Genomic DNA, 20,998 nt, shown 5'->3' with positions numbered 1-20,998 from the left:
TATACACATACACACATGTACATATACACACATGCACACTCATAAATACACATATGCACATATAAGCATACGTACATACACATACCTGCACATACACGCATATACATACACACACGTATATGTGTGTGTGTGTGTGTGTGTGTGTATGTATGTATTATTTGCCTCTTACCATCTTGGGGAATGTCTACAATCACTCCTAAGTTATCATCCTTTTAAGATCCTGGTTTTCCAAAGATGGTCACAACAGCATCTCCCATCACATGTGCTCACCTTACCCTGTATCCTGACAACCCTCCATGGAGTAAGTGGTGGCATCAATGTCCCCTCTCCTCGAACTCGGGCTGATATGTCGCCGCCCCAACCAACAGAAAATAGAGGCAGTGGCACTACGCAGCACCTGAGGCTGGCGCATAAAAATGCCAGGCACGTCCACCTTGTTCTCCTGCACCCCAGCTGCCACGCTCTGGGGAAGTCCAACCAAGGCACGTGGAGAGGCCACACGTAGGTGTCCGGCTGACAGCCCAGCTGAGGGTCCAGCCAACAACCCTCATCAACCCCAGACACGGTGGTGACGTTGCCTCCAAACGACTGCAGACCCAGCCGCCAAGTCCCCCAGGCCCTCAGTGTCTCCAGCTGAGGCCCCAGACATCACGGAACAGAGGCATCCCCACCAGGCCCTGACCAAGTCCCTGACACAAAGTATCCTTGAGTAAAAACATGAAAGAGTCATTTTACACCACTATTTGGGGGTGATCTGTTATGTAGCAACAGCAGCTGAGCCAAAGAGTATCTCAAAATTTATACGTATGTACCTGTGTATGACTGTCCTTCTTCACTATTCACCACCCTAGGGACCTTTAGGAGGGGATGTCTCTAATTACTCCCAAGTTAGGACCTCTGGGCTTTGTCCGCACCACTTACGGAAAAAGAGGACCAGGTTTCTTACTGCAAAGAAAAATTAAACACTTTTATTAAACTACTCAAAACATACAACACAACATTCACACTGCAAAAAAATAAAAGAAAATCGCGTTAGCAAATCTGACACCTTATTTCAACTGGCTCTGAAAACAGATCAAAACCAAGATCTTCATCAACAACAACTAAATAGGGCACCGAGGGCTCTTCTTTCCTTGTCCACCACTGGAAGCTCAAGTGTCTGCAGCTTCAAGGAGGCAACGCATAGAAAGGGGACTTAGCCCAGGGCCCAGCACTTAAGAGCCTGCCAAATTCCGGTTAATATTATTATTGCTTTTGTTGTTGTGAGAATTAACATTTTTCTTGATTCCAGCGCTAATTCTTCCTGACTTAAGCTTAACAATGCTCCTGTCCCATCTGAGCAGGAAAGAATCTATACTGAGTTTGGTTAGATGTCCTGAAAGGGATCTCCGATTCCATACAATTAGAAATGTTATACAAGATTATATAACATAACTTCCACACATCTCTATTCTGGTTTGGTAAAAGAACTGTCCTTTTTATTTAAAAAAAAAAGAAAACTCAATATATGTTAGAAAAGAGGCTTCTGAGAAATAACACTTAATCACTGCATGGTTTTCAAGGTGAATAAATAAAAATATCACCTTTGATAATTATGAAGGTACCCCCCCCATGTGGTTATATAAATATTACAAAGCTACACCCAGATGGTGGCATGAATACCAGGGGACACAGGTGGGATCAAAGAGCCAGGTCACCTCACGTTGGTTTCTTCCTCTGCTCCCCAACTGCTGTGTGACCTAAAGCGAATCACTTGGCCTCTCCAAGTCACGGTGCCTTTAATACAAGGCTAAATTCCAAACACTTCAGCCATACTGAAGGACCCTCAAGTACAGCATCCCCCACGTTTCCGGGGTAAAAGTCATTATTCACATGGTTAAGTATGCTGAATGGCAACCCCTCAAGCAAAATAATCACTTGCAGATTCACACACATTAATCAGTATCTTAAAAAATCATCTCGAAAAACCTGGGCCTTGCAAAATCTTGCTGTGCATCGTGTAATGAAATTATCAATATCTAGTGGAAGAAAAGGTGATCTGAGACAGAATTACAACTAGTATGCCATCCGCCGGCCCGATGGTACACACTCCCCCCACTGACGTTCACTGTTATCTTCAGTTACTGGGCTGGGGGTCTTCTCACGCGCCACATTTATGGGAGCGGGTGGAGAGGCAGAAGGAGAATGTGGATGGGGACTCCCTGGCGGTTCAGTGGTTAGAACTCTGTGCTTCCACTGCAGGGGGCACGGGTTCGATCCCTGGTCGGGGAACTAAGATCCCGCATGCTGAGCAGCACATGGTGCGGCCAAGAAAAATAAAATAAAATTTAAAGAAAAAGAATGTGGATGGAAGGAAGGAGAAGACAGATCAAGGGAAGGTATGGAGGAAAGGGCTGTGCATGAGTCCCTAACAGGACCATTTCTGTCCATCTCCAAATGACATCTAGTCACCAAGTTTCAAGCTTGCTGAGTGTCTGACACCCCCTCCCTCCGAACATCCCAGCTTTCCCAGGGCCCAGGCAGCCCCCTGCCACTGACAGACTTAACCACCTGGGTCACATCCTCTATCCAGAAAAATGTCTTTTGTAGCCTTGAAAGTGGTGGAATTCGATGGCTCAGAGAACCCCAACCTGCAGGAAAATGGCCGGCACGTAAGTGACTTGGAACTCCCCTTTCCAAAGGTGGCATGAAGTACGGACTGGCTTTGCACTCATCAAAACTGAGAAGATGAAAAGGGGGTTAATGAAAAGCCTCTTTCCGAGAATCGGCCAGGAACTGCTTTCGACAGGTCAGACTCTGCCCTTGGAGAGGTCGAGCCTCCCTCACCCGGCACGGTCACCTTCCTGAGGGCAGTCCTCATGGCCAGAGAGTCTGGGATCCAGGAGAAGTGGAGAGAACCCGGGAGTCTCAAGGGCTCCACTGAAGACCAGGACAGGCTCTCTCCTTTTACCATATATGCTGAAGTCGGCTAAGACCTGGACCAAGACCGACCATCTGCTTTCCCCACCAGGCACGAGACACTCAACTGGGGGAGGTCCCTATTTTAATTGATAGCACCCTTAAAAATATTTGACCATCACTATCCAAATGCCTTCATTCTGCACTTCATAACACCTTGTATTGGAGCTCCGTCTATCTTAACACCAAAGCCTGTATCTGGGACTGCTTTTCCTCACGACCATTTCCATGGCTGTTTTCCCAGGAACCGTGCCACTTGAATGGCCGGGACATAAAACCGTTTTACAACAGTTATTCTTCCAAGACTTTCCTCCGTTTCTTTGACAGCTGCACACCCAGGGTCCAAACTCTTTACCGTGAACAACTGTTGTGAGCACATTCCTCCACCAGGTCTATTTCAGCTCAAGAAAGGCCAAGGACAAAAATAAGACAAAAGTTGTGGGTAAAGGGGGCTCCCACCGCAGGGCACCCTGAGAGCAGTGAACAAAATGAGGGACAGTCCAGCCTAATGGCTTCTTCCCCGGCTGCAAGTCCACAAAAGGGATCCGTCTTGCCAGCGAGTGGTCAATGGAAGAGAACCAGTCCCAAACCCTAGCCGGGGGCCAGCACTTTGTCCTATCAGGAGTTCCCCGCACCTGTTCTGGAAAGGCGGGGATGGAGCTTCCTACCCGGTCCATCCCGCCTGAGAGGTTTCGAGAACTGTATGCTCACCAGTCAACCAGCCCTCCCTCCACAAGCCAAGGAGTACACACAGGTGGTCACGGCGCACAGGGGCCCAAAGCTCACCAGGACAACTTTATTACTGGCCACGGGGCACTCGTTTAGGGGAACCGTCCCCGCCGCCGCCGCCGCCCCCAGTCCCTCCCGCTCGTGGCAGGAAGGGCAGAGCCGGGAGGCACAGGTGAGGGTTCCCAGGGCAGCTAGGCGCCCAGCGTGCCTGCCGCGGCCCCACCGCGTGGTCCTCGCCTCCGGGGCCCCTCCGAGGGGCAGGGGGCGTCCTCGGCCCGGCACCCCCGCCCGCCGGCCCGGCCGGGGAGCCCGGCACCGCCGGAGCCGCAGCGCCCACTCGGGGCGGGCGGCGAGCACTCACCGTCGTGGTCCTGCATGCTCGACAGCGACCAGAGCAGCAGCGCCACCAGGGCCAGGAAGCCTATCTGGCTCAGCAGAAGGTCCCTCCGGCGGCTCCGGCGACGCTCGCGCTCCTCCTCGTCGGGCGACGGCATCCTCTTCGGGCGGCAGGGCAGCGGCCCCGGCTGGGGCCCCGGCGGGCGGCGGCCGCTCCGGTCGCGGGCGGCCGCGGCGGGCACGGCGGCTGGAGGCAGCTCCGCGCTCGGCGGCGGCGGCGGCGGCGCGTCCTCGCTGCGCTCCCGCCCGGCGGCCGCCGCCTCCTCTTCTTCCTCCTGGCGGCCGCCGCGGGTCTCCCGGTCTTCGTCCTCGTCGTCGCTGTCGCTCAGTCCCTCCTCTTCCTCCTCCTCCTCCTTGTCGCCGCCGGCCCGCGCCGCAGCCTCCCGGCGCTCGGGGTCCCCGTCCTCCTCGCGCTCCATGGCTCCCACGCTCGGCGTCCGCGCTCGGCCTCGGGCGGCGGCGCGGCGGGGGCGGCGGGGGCGGCCGGGAGGCGGGGGCGGCGGCAGCCGAGGAGGAGGAGCGGGGAGGACCAGCGGGAGGAGGACCCGCCGCGGGCCAACGCGGCCGGCGGGCGAGGCCACCGGGGCTGCTCCGGCCTCGCGGGCTGCGGGAGCGCGTCGCGGGGCCGTCCGCCTACTCCATGGTCCGCGCGCGGGGCCGGGGCCGAGCGGGGCCGAGCGCGCCGGGAGCTCGGGGCAAGGCGGCAGCCTGCGGCGACGCGGCGGCTCGGGCTCGGGCGCGGGCGCGGGCGGGGGGCAGCGGCGGGGACGCGGCGGCGCTGGCCAGCCCGGCGGAGAGGGGGCGCGTGGGGAGGAGACTGAGCCGGGGAGGGAGCCCCGCGCGCGGTCCTGCGCTCGTGCCGGCGCGGGAGGCCCCCTCTCGGGACACACGCGCAGCCGAGAGGCAGCTCTCTGGGAAAAAGGGTTCGCCCGAAACTTTCAGAGGAGCCGAGGGTCTCTCCGGCCCCCTCCCCACCCTGTGCCCGGAGAGGGGCGCCGCGAGTGCGCTTGGGTGCGCGCGCCCGGCCGCCGGGCTCGCTTCCTCCCGCGGGCCTCCTGGATTTCCCTCCGCCCCCTTGCGGGGATCCCCCTGCGCGCCCGGCTCGGGATCTGGAACAGGACTCCCCGGAGGCTCTTGGCTCACTGAGGATGTCCTGGCTCCCCCCTCTGGCCCGGGCTCACACTTCACTCGCGATCGTCCTGGACCAAGCCCAGGGCTGTGGCTGAGGGAAGGTGGGCAGCTGGCCCTGTCCTGGGTCAAGGCGGCCCTAGGGTCCCCAGCCAACCTCGGGAGGAGGCCCCTGCCTGCCCCCACCCCTGAGGTCAGAGCCCTAATCCCCCCACTCCTCTGCCCCCAGTTCTGCTCCAGCCGTCACCTGCAGCCCTGCAGAAGGTGCCCCGTGCAGAGAGGACATCTAGTGGTCTCAGGCACACCCACCCTCCTTCCTGGGGTTTCCGGCTTCCTCCCTGGTACCTGGCTTGGGCTGCTGGTTGGGATGGTGGATCTAGCCCCAAGGAGGAGGTAGGGCTGAAAACAGAAGGGCTTGTTCAAAAGAGGATCACTGAAATCCAGGTGACTTTCTCCGTGGAGTCCGGTCATATCAGGAAATCTAGCTGCATGCAGATGGTCCGGGAGGTGAGGAGGAAGGAGGGAAGCTCTGTACAGGGTTCTCCACTCCTAGGTCTTGGGAGGACCCACAGAGTCCAAGTGTGTTCCCACCTGTGGGTGACCTCCTGGCTCATGCCTCCCAGATGACACCCAACAGCATCTGGGGACAGCAGGTGATGGCAAAGCACAAAACAGTCCTTCCTGGGTGGCTTCCTTACCACAGAGGGGTCATTTCACCCAACAAGCCTGGAAGATCTCGCTTCCTGGGCGTATCATTCCTTTACTCCTTTCTCGGCCTGGTGTCTTCCGGGATGCACCTCTCCTACGACCCCCTTGTGGTTGACCCTTCACTCCCACTCTGGTTGGTTACCAGGTACCGAGGAGGATTTAAACCGTGGAAGTTTGCCCAGGCTGAAGGCGGGGGAGGGTGGTTCTCCGTCAACATTCAGAGACATAGACAGGAAAGTTTAGGAGTTTGGAATACTATCCTTTATTCAACTAACCGGGAAAGACACTCAAATCGCTTTTTCTCGTGTAAATAGGAAAACTAAAAGTGAGAGAGGGAATCTGGAACTAATTGGGTTAGGGAATGAGCCACAGGCACAAGGAATTGTGTAATCTGGGGGTGGGAGAGGTGTCGGGGGAGGGAGCAGGAGGGAGGAGGGGAGAAACCAGGAGTTGGCAATTCCCTGGAAATGCTCTCCGCACCTGCACTGATGGGAAGAAAGGGAGGAAGGTTGGGGGAGGGGAGGGAGACAGAGAGATGAGAGATCACTCCCGGGGTGCCTAGTAATGATTTTTAGTTCATATTCATTTTGACAGGTTTCAGAGCAAAGTGGGGTGTAGCAGAGACAAAGACCCCTGAGAAGCCAACCACCCAGAGAAGAAAAATAGGCACTTCCGGTCCCCAGCCTGACAGCACCTTCGGCCGGTGGGTCCCTCACCCGGCACAGGGATGGCTCCCCACGCAGGAGGGAAGCACCCCCTCCCTCCAGCAGGCATGCTTGGGGGGCGGGGGTAGGGTTGGGGGCAGCAGGCTGTCAAGTCCTCTGGCAGCACTGGAGGAGGGAGACAGAACCCCCCGTGGGCTCCTCGTCCCAGGAAAACAGTTATTTTTGTCCTCCCTGCCCTCTCCCAGTCTCTGGAAGCTCCCCCAGGAAACGGAATTTTGGAAGGAACGGGAGCTGAAATAACTCATGTGCTATTTATCTTTCACCATCAGGAGCCTCATCAATCCCGAGGCAGCTTTTGCCTTTTATTTCTTAATCTGTTTGCATTTGATCTCACATTTTGTGCAAAGAGCCTCAGGGAGAAAATTCCAGGCCCTGATACATTAGTCTGAGAATTCGCTTGCTTGGAAAGAGAAGCAACACCCCAAGATGTGCCAGGGCCTGCACCCTTCCAAGAGCCATGCACGGCGCCTCCTTGGCCTGGCACCCTGGGCTGGATGCTGGGGTCACCGTCCATGCCCCCGGTTGTTACCTCCTAAAATCATTCCAATTTTAGTTCCATGCAGAGACTTTGGACCGGTTACGAGGGCACAGAAGTGGTTTGTCTTTCTCATCGCTCTGCCTCCGTCACCAAGGACCACATGCACGTGCTGATGTCAGCCCAGTGAGTGAGGCCCAGACCACCAGGGTCTTCTGTGCCCTCCGGCCTCCTTCCCAGGCTCCAGCCTCCCCTGCCAAGAGCGCCCAGACCTGACAGAGCAGTTCCCACAACAAGGCAGGGTTGTGCCTCTATAACACCAGACAATGCCACCAATGGAGAGGGAGGAGGGGACGGAGGAGAGGAGAAGATCAGGGGAGCCACTTGCTTGGTGCGGCAACAAGTCAGCCTCCTGGCTGTGGCCGCCTCTCACAGGGAGACAAAATCTGAGCAAAGAGGACAGACGCTAAGTGTTCATAGAACACCTCCAAACACAATAAGGCCGAGTGTCGGTGGATGGGAGAACAGGGAGAGACTCCTGCATGGGTGACCCTGGGACAGCCCTCGGGAGTGGCACCCCCTTCATGTCTGCCTAGACACAAACTCCCAGGCCTCCCATCCCAGGCCTGGTCTGGTCAACATCAGTCACTCAGATGCCAACAAAACCCCAGCTTCACCAAGGGGCGCCTGACCACTTATCCCTTCCCCATCCTTGTTTGATGCCCTCATCAAAAAGCTGGTAAAACTGCTCCTTTAGCCGCTTCCTGAGCTGTCGGCATTTCAAAGAGCACAAAACGTTCACTCCTAGTTGTGGGTGCATGTGTCCACACTCCAGGTCAGGAGGTGTGTGAGAGCACCCTCTCGGCAAGGTGGGGCTCACGGGATTTTTAATAGTTCAGTTAGACATGGACTTAAAAGAAACTGCTTGTTTTATTTTTTTTAATTTTTATTGGAGTATAGTTGATTTACAATGTTGTGTTAGTTTCACGTGTACAGTAAAGTGAATCAGTTACTTTATAATTGTTTCCAATTTTATTTTTTTCCCCAATGATTGGCATTTGTTGAGTGATTTTGACTCACTACATGGATGTGACTGTAGAGATTTTTTTCCTAGTGGACCACTGTCATAGTCAGAACTGCCCATCATCTTTTTTTTAATTTACTGAAGTATATTTATGTATAATAACCTGCACACAGCTTTAACATTTAGCTCAATGACTTTATCTATGCATGGACAATGTACTTAGGTTCCAGATCATGACTTAGGACGTTCTCTGCCCCCCTGAAGTCCCCCTCGTGCCAACCCCCACCAGGCGATAACCCTCTGACGGTAACCCCTCTTCCCGCCTCTCTCTCACCCTGGGTCATGGGTGCCTGTCCTTGAACTTCAGGTGAACGGAGGCAGCTTTTGCTCAACCTTGTTTCTGTGGGATCTTTCCACACGGTGTGTAGAGCTGTGATCGTTTCTTTCTCGTGCTGCGTAGGTGGAGGTTGTTTTTTACCTGATGCTTCAGCTCCTTTCCAAGTTTAGCGTAAGCCAAGAATAACCAAACCATTGCCTCTGGATCAGAGACAAGTGACCTCCCAGATTGGCTTGTTTTAGAAGGAACTTCAGCTGAAACTGAAACAGTCATGGGCTGCTTCTCAAACCGGTTACACCACCCAGGGGTAACTGCAGGACAGCCGGTCACCTGGCAAACTTAGGGGGTTAGGCTTTTCAAGACAAGCCTAGAAGAATTCCTAAGGTGAGCATAAAATTTGGAGGCAGCTTTTAATGGAAAAAGCACAACCCAGTCCATGTACATTCTTTCCATCCCCTGTTTCTTCTAAATGGGAGGAAAGTAGAGTTAAGGTACCGTCAGGAAAGATTCCCTCCCCTGCCACCGCCCCCCCCCGCCCCCCGCTGGGGCAGAGCCATGGAGGATCCTTTCAATCCAATGTCGGTAGACATAAAAAGTACAAGGGATCTTGTTAATAACATCCATTCCCAGCCCATCCTGAGGAAATGGGATTCAGGAGGCCTGGAAATCTCCATCATTCAGAAGCTTCCAGGGATTCTTCTGTGTTCAAGTTTGAGCTCTGTTGTTCAAAAGAAAGGGACAGCTTGGCATGTTTTTTTGGTGGATCCTGGAGAGAAAATCTAAAAAGGAAAAATATATTACCTTCCCCCTTTTTGTCAATATTTTTAATTGACTTATTTTGGTTATTTGGAAGAAACAGAGAGTAAACAAGCATATCCTATAGCTATGGCTACATCTGTCTCCTGTTTCACACAAGTGCTATTAAAAAAAAAGTCCTATTTAAAAAAAAATCCAAAGCCAGGGAAAATAATAAAGAGATTAAAATTTTAAATCCTCAGAGGACAAAAATTAAGCATTCAATATTTGAGCAATTTGCTCATTCTATCAGAAATTCGGAAAGAAAACATGTATGTAAACCCCACTCATTTCATTTTGTCACTGTAAACTAGGGCAGACAGGATGCTGAGTGTGGCAGGGGGAGCTAAGAAGCGCCCTGGGGGCATATTTTTGTTAACATATAAACATTAGGCTTAGGAATCCTGTTTTCAATCAAGAAGACAGATCTGTAAAACGTTTGATCATTTTTAAGTTTCAAAACTCATCCTGATAGACTACAATATGCATCTTACGTGGCAAAAGCAAGCTGCTTTATGAATTGTATAATGTCATTTTTGCCAAGTTCAGCAAAATCACTTGAGTGTATGTCTGCAGCAATGGTTACTTCTGGAGGTGGGCTTTCAGGATTTGGGGTGGAGGTTAGTGAATGAGGAGGGACTTTCACTTTTATACTGTTTTTTATTTTTAGAATTATTTTTCTGGCATCAGCAGGTCCTATTTCTCTAATTTAAAAAATAAGGAACAATTAAAAGAATCTGTTCATGTGTAAGTAGTTAAGACAAGTTGACTTAAATTAAGGGAACTGACACAGTCTGATACGGGCCCCGCCTGCCTGCGTGAGCCATGCTCTCAGCGCTCCTCTGGCTGCCCTACGCCCCTGCTGGTTTCTGAGGGGCCGGAAGATGGCCGAGGAGAGCAGCCCACCCTGGGGGGGGTCGGCCTTTTCAGGAAGCCGGACTTGTGCATCGAATTGGTCCACAGATCTATGTGCAGGCCGTTTCTTCCCTCGATGATAACTAGAAAGATGATGGGAGCCCTTCCTCGGCAGGATGTTTGCAGCCAGGAGGCCTTCTGAAGACACACAACGTTCAAAACAAAAAGATGCTGAAGTCAGTCGCTCTTTTCATTTTAACAGCCCTGTGTTATCCGCGTGAGGGTCCCCACCGCAAACCCCGCCTCCCTTACACCTGGAATCTAACCGCAGATTGGAATTGGATTCAATTCATGCCCAGCTCAAACGCCAGTGTAACATCCTAAGAGTTGTTCACACATTACCCATCACCAAGTCCCTGTCACCGGAGAAACCCGGAGTCAGGTTCTGAGACAGTGGGATGGCCCCACCACCACCGTAAGGTGCTGTATCCGTTTCCTTATCTCGGTTCGTCCCCGCGCCGCCCAAGGTGAGGTTGACGGTCCACACCGCCGGCTTGGAAAAGCTGTGGCGGCGCGCCCCCTGGTGGCGGTGGTAGACATGCTCCTGGGGATGTGTTTGCTTCCACCCTACGGGTAGGGCGTGGACTGGTTCAGCTTCATCTCAGACTGAATCCAGTCTCTTTCCTTCCGAGTTTCTGCTCAGGCAACGCCTGACATTGGGGTGACTGGGGCGTCACACGCAGCACTCCCTTCCTCCAGACTTTGTTTCATTGGAGAGAGTTCCTCAAAATTTTGCTATCGCTTGCACTGCCTGAAGGTACTTAAACGTTTCACTTGTTTAAAACTAAATCCACTTTGAAAATGTACACCTGCAGTAGACAGGACTCATACATAGCGTGTCCTTTCCAGCCATTTAGGTTCTTGCCACTCACAATGTCGTCCGTGGCAGGATCATCTCCTGGGAACTGGCTGGAAATGCAGAATCCCGGAGCCCACTGGGCGCCTGCTGCGTCAGAATCTGCATTTTAATAAAATCCACGGAAGATTTCTGTACACGTTAAGATGGAGAAGCATGGACTCGGTTGGTACTTCCTCTTAGATGAGATGACTGGGACTTCATAACTTCCCCTAGTTATGGCTAACTACAAATTATAACTCTCAAGATGGCATGTACCATTTTATTTTGTTCAACTTTCCGTGTCTCATTTGCTTTTAAACACTTCTTAACTATACAAAACCAACAAAACCAAATTCCTAATGTTTGAGCATTTAAATTAGTCTACAAGCAATAGATTCTGAAGTCCCTAAGGAATAAAAATTCCAGCTACACCATTAACCGTTCAGCTGTGAATAGCGAGTCCCTCCAATCTGGAAAGTATTCCAAAGAAGAATTTCTAAGTTAAATCCCATGCCTGTCGTAAACTATGTGAGTTCACAACACCACCAGTGTACAATGCATTTTAAACACAAAACAGGGTGTAAATTAAACTGAAAAAGCAGCATAAGAATTTGAGAATACAACCTTACGTTGGTATAATACTTTTTAGTTTCTTTCAAAATGTTTCCACCCATCGTCTGCATTAGTTATATTCTCATTAGAATATTATATCCAAAAATATCAAGTTTTTGAGTAGAATGACAAAAAATGATCAAAGGAATGGAAAAAATAGTCCTTTGACATGCTAAAAATTGTGTGCAATGTTTTTTCTAACTTTTTATTTTGAACAAATTTAAACTTACAGAAAGTTGCAAAAATAGTACGGTGTTCTTGTAGACCCCTCTGAACTTCCCCTAAGGTTATTATATTGGGTATCTATAGTACAATAATCAAATCTATAAAATTAACACAGGTATAACACTACTAACTAAAATACAGACCTTATTCAAATGTTATCTACTCTTTCTTCTAATATCCTTTTTCTGTTCCAGATAGAATTATCCAGTCTCCCAAATTCCACTCAGTTATTTTTTTTCTCCTTAGTCTCCTCCAATCTGACAGTTCTTCAGTTTTTCCTTATCTTTCATGATCTTGACACTTTTGAGGAGTACTGATGGTTTATTTTGTAGACTGTTTCCCAATTTAGTTTTGTCTAATGTCTTCTCATGATTTGCATGAGGTCAAACATTTTTGGCAATGAAATGATGGTGAATTCTCAGTGCATTATATCAAGGGAGGTAAGACTTTGAAACTATGTGAACTTGCTTCTCCTCAAAACTTCACCCATTAATTTTAGCATCCATTGGTGGATCTTGTCCCCAACAATGATTATTGTGGTATTCAACCATTTTATAAAAAGTTACTTACCATTTCCCTGAGGTATTTAATAAATACTGGAGGAGACTTAAGTGTGCATGAGCAGGCTGGGAATTTGAGAAGGGAGGGGAGCTATGTTCAAATAATAAATGAGGGGCAGGGACAGAAAAACAAAAGGGCCCCTCTACATGTTGTAGTTCTATCCTATCTTGGAATCCCAGGGAGCTGCAAGTGCAACACTCAAGTTCAAGATCTCCTAGATAAGATTTCACAACCTCTCCATAGATATGAATCTACCAGTTAAGGAATCAAGGATTATAAGACTTAGAATTGTGCCTTTAAAGGACAAGAATGCTGTTCAGAGTGGGAAAATCTAATAACTAACTGCCTACACGATCCCAAACCTAGTGTTAGTAAAGTGCGTAAGTCAAGCTGAGGTAATTATTTACAATGAAATAGATGGCATTTTTTATTTTTAAGTCATCCATTTTTTTGTTTAGTATTAACAAATTCTTTTGATAGACACCTTTTTTTCTTTGATCCCTTGAAATAGTTTTCCTGGAGAAGTCTTTGGTCAGACTTCCTGGGTATTATGCTATTGGTGACCAATTTGAAAACCTCATGCTTCAAAGGTGTTTGGTTTTGTTCTTAAAACATGCATTCTTCTCTCTTTGTATTTAAGAGAAACCTCAGAGGCACTGAAGTTACAACAAGGGCTCCTTGCTCCACATGTCAATCATGCTTATTCCTTCCTAAGCAACAATCTCTGGTTCCAAAACTATGAGTGAATATTTTGCTAGAAACAGGGCTGAAAGGAACCAGGAGATATTTCTGGGTTTTCCAATGATATGTAGGATTAGGAGAATGTCAAAACCCCCAGGAGCCTTTTTCCTTAATCATAAAAGTTTCAGTTTCTTCTCTCTAAGATAGAGAGCTATTATATCATCACTCATAGTGGTGATATAACATACTGTATGTATATAACTGTATGTATATAACTGTATGTATATAACTGTATGACATACAGTTAACAGGAAATTCAACTTTCTGGTAGGAGGAACTGCTAACCTCTCCCATGGTGGTCACAAGCATAAAGGCTTTTGATCTTTGTGAGTTCCTCATTATAGTAATCATCACATGTAATACGATTACTGAGATGTTCTACTGTGCTGCAAAATCTCACCTGGGCAGTGTTTCACTGGCTCTTTAAAGTTCCATGAGCAGAAGAATTGTAAAGGGAATATGTCCAAAAATCTTTCCCTCCATAACAGTAATGCCAACACTGGGAAAATAATTAAAATCAACTTTTTCAGGACTCTGAAAATTAACCAGCAATCTTGGGGGAGGGGCATTTAGTCAAGAAAAAATGACTGAAGCTAAATAAGAAGAGCAAGTTTCGTAGCATTTTAACTTGCCCTGTTCCCACCCCCATGTCTCAGCTCCACTGTAGCCTTAAAACAAATAGCCCACAGTCACAGTGAGAACAAGCAGCCTAGCAGCCAGTGGAAGGGGCAGTTGTCATTACTGGACATGCCTGGTGGTTCAGAGAAGACCTCTCTTTATTTGACCTGACTTAGAGTTCATTAAAGACAAACAGCTTCCTACCTGTGGAAATTTGTTAAAACAATCAGTGACAATTGTTTCACATCATAGCTGCCTATGGCAGTGACTAACAGAAGGGACAAACATTAGGTTAACCAAAAGCTTAGAAACAAAAACTACAGAATAAGATGTTCATAGAGGGCTTTGAAAACTTCCAGTATTCCTGGGACTATGGAAAGCCACACACATGTGTAGGACAGTGTGCATGCCCAGGGCTGTACCCATGCTGTGGAATGACCCAAGAAGGCCCTGAGTTCTCACTTCTGGCTGACTTGAGGCTCTGAGCAAGTAGGAGGAGAAGGATAAGTCAGAGCTGTAAACTTCCTAGTGTTGAAAGACAAAGAGGATACTGAAAGCAGTAAGAGAGCAGTGACTCATTACATGCAAGGGCAGCTCAATAAGATTAACAACTGATTTCTCATCATAAATCATGGAAGTCAGCAGGCAGTGGGATGACAAACTCAAAGTGCTAAAAGAAAAGCATTGTCCACCAAGAATTCTATAACCAGCAAAACTATCCTTCAAATATAAAGAAGAAATTAAGGCATTACCAGATTTTTACAAAACAGGAAACTCTTCATTAGCAGACTTGCTCTACAGGAAATACTGACGGGATTCCTTTAGGCTAAAATAAAAGGACACATGAGAGTAACTCAAATTCATGTGAAAAAATAACAAGCATGATAAAGATAACTACATAGGTATATATATAAGACACTACAAATGTATGTTTGTAACCTTTTTATACTAAATGTTTTAAGAGACAGCTGTATAAAGCTATAGCTATCTGTGTTGAAGGTAACACAATGTATAAAGATGTAATAACAGCACTGGGGGAAGGAATGGAGTTATATAAGAGCAAAATTTTTATATACAACTGAATTTAAGGTGGTATGAATCTGAGATATTGTTAAGATGTTAATTATAGTCCCCAAAACAATCACTGAGAAAATAACTTTTTCTAAAAGTAGAATAAATCACAAGAAAATGAAACCCTAGAAAATATCTATTTAACACAAAATACTCCAATAATGAAAATGTAGAGAAACAAAAACATCAGACATATAGAAAACAAAAAGTATAAAAAATAGAAAAATGGGAGAAAAAATTGCAAAATGACAGATATAAATCCTACCTAATTACATTAAATGGAAATAGATTAAACTCTCCAGTTCAAAGGCAGAGATGGGCAGAATGGATGAAATAAAAAGTATCCTTCAATTATATGTTCTCTATAAGGGACACACCTTAGATTCAGAGGCACAAACAGGTTGAGACTGAAAGGGTGGGAAAAAGATTACCATGCAAAAGTAAGAAAAAGAGAGCTCAGTGGCTGTATTAATATCAAATAAAATAGACTTTAAGGCAAAAAAATTATTACTAGAGACAAAGGACATATTATAATAATAAAAAGTGTCAATCCTTCAAGAACATATAATGATTGTAAATGTATAAGCACTTAACAGCAGTACCCAAAATACATGAAGCAAAATATGGCATAAGAGAATAGAGAAGTAGACAAATCAAAAATAATAGTTGAAGACTTGTGTAGCCCACTTTCAATAATGGATAGAACAACTATAGTGGAGATTAACAAGGAAATAAAAGATGTGAACACTATAAGCTAACTACACCTAACAGACATCTATAGAACACTCCACCCAACAACAGCAGGAAATATATTTTTCACAATTATGCGTCGAACAGTCTCCAGAATAGACCATATGTTAGAATAAAAACCAAGTTTAAACAAATTTAAAAGAATTAAAATCATGAAAAGTATGTTCTCTAACCAGAATAGAATGAGATTAGAAATCAATAACAGAAGGAAAATTGGGCAATTCACAAATAGATGAAAATTAAACAAGGCACTGCTAAATAACCAACTGGTCAAAGAAGAAATCACACACGCACACACAAAATAGAAAACACACTTGGATGAAAACACACACACACACACACACACACACACACACACAAAAGCATACCTAAACTTATGAGATGTGACTAAAGCAGTCTTAGAGGGAAATTTACAGCTGTAAATGCCTATATTTTTTAAAAACAAATAAAGAAATCAGATAAATAATCTAATATCTTACCTTAAGAAACTACAAAAAGCAAAAAGAGCAAACTAAACTCAAAGCCAGAAGAAGGAAGGAAATAATAAAGATTAGAGTGGAAATAAGTAAAATTATGAAAATAGAGAAAAATCAATAAAACTAAAAGATTCTTTTAGTTCTTTGAGAAGATCAACAAAATTGATGAACCTTTAAGCTGACCAGAAAACTCAAAAAGGGAGGATTCACATTACTAATATAAGGAACGAAAGAGGTGACACTGCTACAAGCACCACAGAAATACAAATCATAAGGAAATACTGTGAACAATTGTATACCAAGAAATCCGATAATCCATGTGAAATACACAAATTCTTAGAAAGGCACAAACTACCAAAACTGACTCAAGAATCAATAAAATATCTGAATAGACCTATAACAAGAGGTAAACTTAGTAATGAAGAAACTTCTCACAAAGAAAAGCTCAGGACCAGATGGCTTCACAGATGAATTTTGCCAAATGTTTAAGGAAGAATTTTAATGAATGCTTTACAAACTCTTACAGAAATAGAAGAGGAGGGAAAATTTTACAACTCATTCTATGAGGCCAGTATTTTTCTCTCTTTTTTTTTTTTTTTTTTTTCTTCCCGGTACGCAGGCCTCTCACTGTTGTGGCCTCTCCCATTACAGAGCACAGGCTCCGGACATGCAGGCTCAGAGGGCATGGCTCACGGGCCCAGCCGCTCCACGGCATGTGGGATCTTCCCAGACCGGGGCACAAACCCGCATCCCCTGAATCGGCAGGCGGACTCTCAACCACTGTGCCACCAGGGAAGTCCCTGGGCCAGTATTGTTCTGATACCAAAACCAGACAATGACATCACCCGGGGGAAAAAAAAAAATCTATGCATATAGATGAAAAAATCCTCAACAAAATACTAACTACCTGAATCTACTGACATACAAAGTGGATTATACACCATGAGCAAGTGTAAATTATCCCAGGAATACAAGATTGGTTTGACATTCAAAAATCCATTTGACAAAATCCAACATTCCTTCATGATAAAAATACTCAACAGACTACAAATAGAAGAGAACTTCCTCAAAACAACAAAGGGCATCTATGAAGAACCCTATGAAACATCATAATAGTAAAATACAGAAGCTTTCCCTTTAAGACTGGGAAAAAAGAAAAGGATATCTTCCCTCAAAACTTCTATTCAGCATGATACTGGAGGTCCTAGCCAGGGCATTCAGGCAAGAAAAAGTAATAAAAGGCACCAGATTGAAAAGGGCAAAGTATCTCTATTGGCAGGAATCTGCACAAAAAGTATTAAAGCTAGTGAATGAGTTTAGCAAGGATGCAGGATACAAAATCAACATACAAAAATCAATTGAATTTCCATCACCATAATAAACAATTTGAGAATAAAATTTTAAAATAATTCCATTTACAATAGTTTCAAAAAAAATAAAACACTAGGAATAAATTTAGCAAAACAAGTCCTTGGAAACCCACAAATCATCACTGAAAGAAACTAAAGAGACCTAAAGAAATGGAAAGACAGCCTGTGTTCATGGATTGGAAAAGTTAGTATTGTTAAGATGGCAGTATTCTTTAAATTGATCTACAGATTTAAAGCCATACTTGTTAAAATTTCAGCTGCCCTTTTGCAGAAATTAACAAGTTGATTCTGGACTTCCCTGGTGGTGCAGAGGTTAAGAATCTGCCTGCCAATGCAGGGGACACGTGTTCAATCCCTGGTCTGGGAAGATCCCACATGCCGTGGAGCAACTAAGCCCATGTGCCACAACTACTGAGCCTGTGCTTTAAAGCCCGCGAGCCACAACTACTGAAGCTCGCATGCCTAGAGCCCGTGCTCCGCAACAAGAGAAGCCACCACAATGAGAAGGCCGCACACCACAATGAAGAGTAGTCCCCTCTCGCCGCAAGTAGAGAAAGCCCACGTGCAGCAACGAAGACCTAACACAGACAGAGATGGAAAATAAATAAATAAATCTATTTTTTAAAAAAGGAAAAACAAGTTGATCCTGAAATCTACATGGATATGGGCTTCCAGTTTTCAGTTCAGCATATAAGGAGATTGGAAGTTGTCACTCTTTCCTAACAATTTGACTTATGTCTTTTAACATAACATAACTGGAAAATCGACAACTCTTTTAAGAACCATTAAGAGAAGTGAGGTCACAGGGCAAACTGTTGGCCTCAAAATTAAAGAAACAGACAGGCAAATATAGAAAATCACAACTTACCAGAGCAGAAATCCCTGAGCACAAACCTCGAAGGGACCCAGTACCGAGGCAGAAAATACAAACTGTAATTGATGAACCACTGGAGGCTCAGGGTGGACACATCTGAGAGTTAAAAAGTCCAGGGGGTGGGGTAGTCACAGGAGGGATCTTACACTTTCGTGATTTTTACCTCCTGGGGCTTGACCAGATCTTCACAGTGATACTGAATGAAAATCTCCTCATGCTTCTAGCATGGGGAGGGGAAAAGGAGCCCTTTGAAATATGACAGAGCATTCTGTTCTTCTTAATCAGGCTTGTCCTCAAGAGAAACGATTTTATCAGAGCCTAAACTATTGGGGATTTATCAGAGCCTAGACGACTCAGGAAATACCCAACTCCACCCCACTCTAGCCATCTGTCCCACCTAAGAGAGTGGGGGGCGGGAACTGAGGAGCACTTACAAAGGTCACAGGTCAGAGACACAGGACACTGAAAGACTGAAGCCTAATCACAGGACTGTAGAATGCTTCCCCTCCCCTTACACCTCACCACCACTTTACTAAAGGCCTATTTATGGCAGTTCTATTTACCCAGGATATCGTGCCTATCCAGAAAAAATTACAAGACATACTAAAACACAAAGAATGCAGTTTGAAGAGACAGAATGAACATCAAAATCAAACTGAGTATGACAAAAGATGTTGGAATTTTCAGACCAAGTTAAAACAATCATGATTAATACAGAAAACGCTCTAATGTATAAAGTAGAAACCATGTAAGAACAGATGGGCAACGGAGCAGAGAGATGGAAATTCTAAGGAAGGATCTAAAAGAAATGCAAGGGATTGAAAACACAATAAAAGAAATGAAGAATGCTTTTGATGAGCTCACTAGTATACCAGATGCAGCCGAGGAAAGAATCTCTGAATTTGAGGATGTGTCAGTAGAAGCTTCCAAAATGGAAAAACAAATAGAAAAAAAGACTGGAAAAAGTCACAGAACCAAATATCCAAGAATTGTGGGATTACTACAAAAAGGTGTAACATACACATAATGGGAATACCAGAAAGAGAAGAGAGAGCGAAAGGAAAAGAAATATTTGAAACAATGGTGACTGATAATTTCCTCCAAATTAATGCTGGACACCAAATCACAGATCCAGGAAGCTCAGAGAACACCATGCAGGAAAAATGCCAAAAAACCATCTAAGACATATCATATTTAAATGTCAGAAAATCAAAAAGAAAGAAACAATTTGAAAGTCAGATGAAAAAACACCTTACCTATAGAAGAGCACAGGTAAGAATTACATTTGATTTCTCTTCAGAAACCATGGAAGTAAGACAAGAGTGGTGTGATATATTTAAATTGTTGAAAGAAAAATACTCCAACCTGGGACTTTGAACACTAGAGAATTATCCTTCAACAGTGTAGGAGAAAGACTTTTTCAGACAAATAGAAATTGAGGGTATTTGTTCCCGGTAGATGAGCCCTGCAAGAAATGTTAAAAGAAGTTCTTCAGGGAGAAGGAAAATGATATAGTTCAGAAACTTGGGTTTACATAAAGAAAGGAAGAGCACCAGAGAAAGGATAAGTGAAGGTAAAATAAAACCTTTTATTTTTCTTATTCTTAATTGAGCTAACAGACAACAGTTCATTAAAATAATAACAGCGACAATGTACTTGATTGTGAGATATATTAATATATATATGTGAATTACTGTCATAATGAGCAATGATACAGGAATGAACAGGAAGATTAGGATCATCTTGTTACCGTAAGATATCTTCACTAACTGTGAAGGAGGGTAGCATTATTTGAAAGTGAATTTGGATTAGTTGTACATGTATATTACAAACTCTAGAGCAACCACCAAAAGGAGTATAACTGATATGCCAAGAAAGGGAAAAAATTGTCATATAAAATGCTAACTAAACCCCAGAAACATCAGAAACAGAGAGGAGAACAAAAATAGGAACAAAATAACAGAGCAACGAATAGAAAACTATAACGAATATGGTAGATCTTAACCCAACTGTATCAATAATCACTTTAAAAGCCAATGGTTTAAATATAACAAATAAAAGAGATCGTCAGGTGGATCCTCAACTATATGTTGTCTCTAAAAAACACACTTAAAATATGAAAATATGCATAGATTAGCAATAAAGAGATGGAGAAAGATATACCATGATTACACTAATAAGGAGAAAGAGGAGTAGCTGTATTAATTTCAGACCAGTCACACTTCAGATCAAGGAAAGTTATCAGGGATAAGGAGGGCTATTACATAATGATTAAGGGGTCAGTTCTCCAAGAATATGTAACAAGCCTTAATGTGTTTGTGCCTGACAACAGAGTGTCAAAATAGACAAGTCAAAAACTGATGGAGGTGTAAGGAGAAAGAGATGAATTCATTATTACAGTTGGAGACATCAACACCCTTCTCGCAGAAATGGACAGATCAGCAGGCAGAAAATCGGTAAGGACGTAGTTGAGCTCAACAGCACCATCAGTCAACTGGGTATAATTGACATCTATTGATTACTTCATCCAACAAGAGGAGAATACACATTCTTCTCAAGCTCACATGGACATTCACCAAGATAGATCACATTCTGGGCCATAAAAAACACCTTAATGAATTTAAAAGAACAGAAATCACACAAAGTAAGCTCTCAGACCACAGCTGGATTAA

At 45.4% G+C, this 20,998-nt stretch overlaps 2 protein-coding genes and 1 long non-coding RNA gene across 12 annotated transcripts in view; 1 reads left to right on the top strand and 2 right to left on the bottom strand.

Annotated features, from left to right (window-relative positions):
- The window catches only part of SLC24A3 (solute carrier family 24 member 3), a 460,451-nt gene extending 455,949 nt beyond the window's left edge, over positions 1–4,502 (bottom strand). For all 8 annotated transcript variants that reach the window (XM_033840346.2, XM_073792619.1, XM_073792622.1 and 5 more), the window contains exon 1: positions 4,049–4,502. In XM_033840346.2, coding sequence (XP_033696237.1) covers positions 4,049–4,502 — 454 coding nt within the window. The remainder of the gene's footprint in view (positions 1–4,048) is intronic.
- Positions 3,881–8,139, top strand: LOC117308210 (uncharacterized). The gene is made up of 3 exons (XM_073792624.1): positions 3,881–5,552; positions 6,514–6,622; positions 7,198–8,139. The coding sequence occupies exons 1-3, from the start codon at positions 4,724–4,726 to the stop codon at positions 7,307–7,309; spliced, it is 1,050 nt and encodes a 349-aa protein (XP_073648725.1). The 5' UTR covers positions 3,881–4,723; the 3' UTR covers positions 7,310–8,139.
- Positions 8,140–9,036: 897 nt separating this feature from the next.
- LOC117308213 (uncharacterized) overlaps positions 9,037–20,998 on the bottom strand; it is a 33,961-nt gene continuing 21,999 nt past the window's right edge. For 2 of the 3 annotated variants that reach the window (XR_012326192.1, XR_012326191.1), the window contains 2 exons: positions 14,538–14,611; positions 9,037–10,328 (listed from right to left, as the gene is read on the bottom strand). This is a non-coding gene — a long non-coding RNA (uncharacterized lncRNA). Of the gene's footprint in view, positions 10,329–14,537; positions 14,612–18,320; positions 18,766–20,998 lie in introns of those variants that run through there. The other variant, XR_004522155.2, reaches the window with a different exon arrangement.

This window comes from Tursiops truncatus, chromosome 15 (genome assembly GCF_011762595.2).
Source record: "Tursiops truncatus isolate mTurTru1 chromosome 15, mTurTru1.mat.Y, whole genome shotgun sequence".
Taxonomy (NCBI): domain Eukaryota; kingdom Metazoa; phylum Chordata; class Mammalia; order Artiodactyla; family Delphinidae; genus Tursiops; species Tursiops truncatus.
Note: the sequence above shows the minus strand (reverse complement) of the source record. Positions and strands in the feature narration are given on the sequence as shown.

What these genes read in the sequence shown, in the direction of transcription:
- LOC117308210 (XM_073792624.1), top strand. Translation starts at nt 4,724, where the DNA reads ATGGTCCGCGCGCGGGGCCGGGGCCGAGCGGGGCCGAGCGCGCCGGGA. An exon ending in GGTTTCCGGCTTCCTCCCTG is followed by an intron (nt 5,553 to 6,513) that starts GTACCTGGCTTG and finishes TCATTTTGACAG; the next exon opens with GTTTCAGAGCAAAGTGGGGT. An exon ending in CCTGACAGCACCTTCGGCCG is followed by an intron (nt 6,623 to 7,197) that starts GTGGGTCCCTCA and finishes TTCCAATTTTAG; the next exon opens with TTCCATGCAGAGACTTTGGA.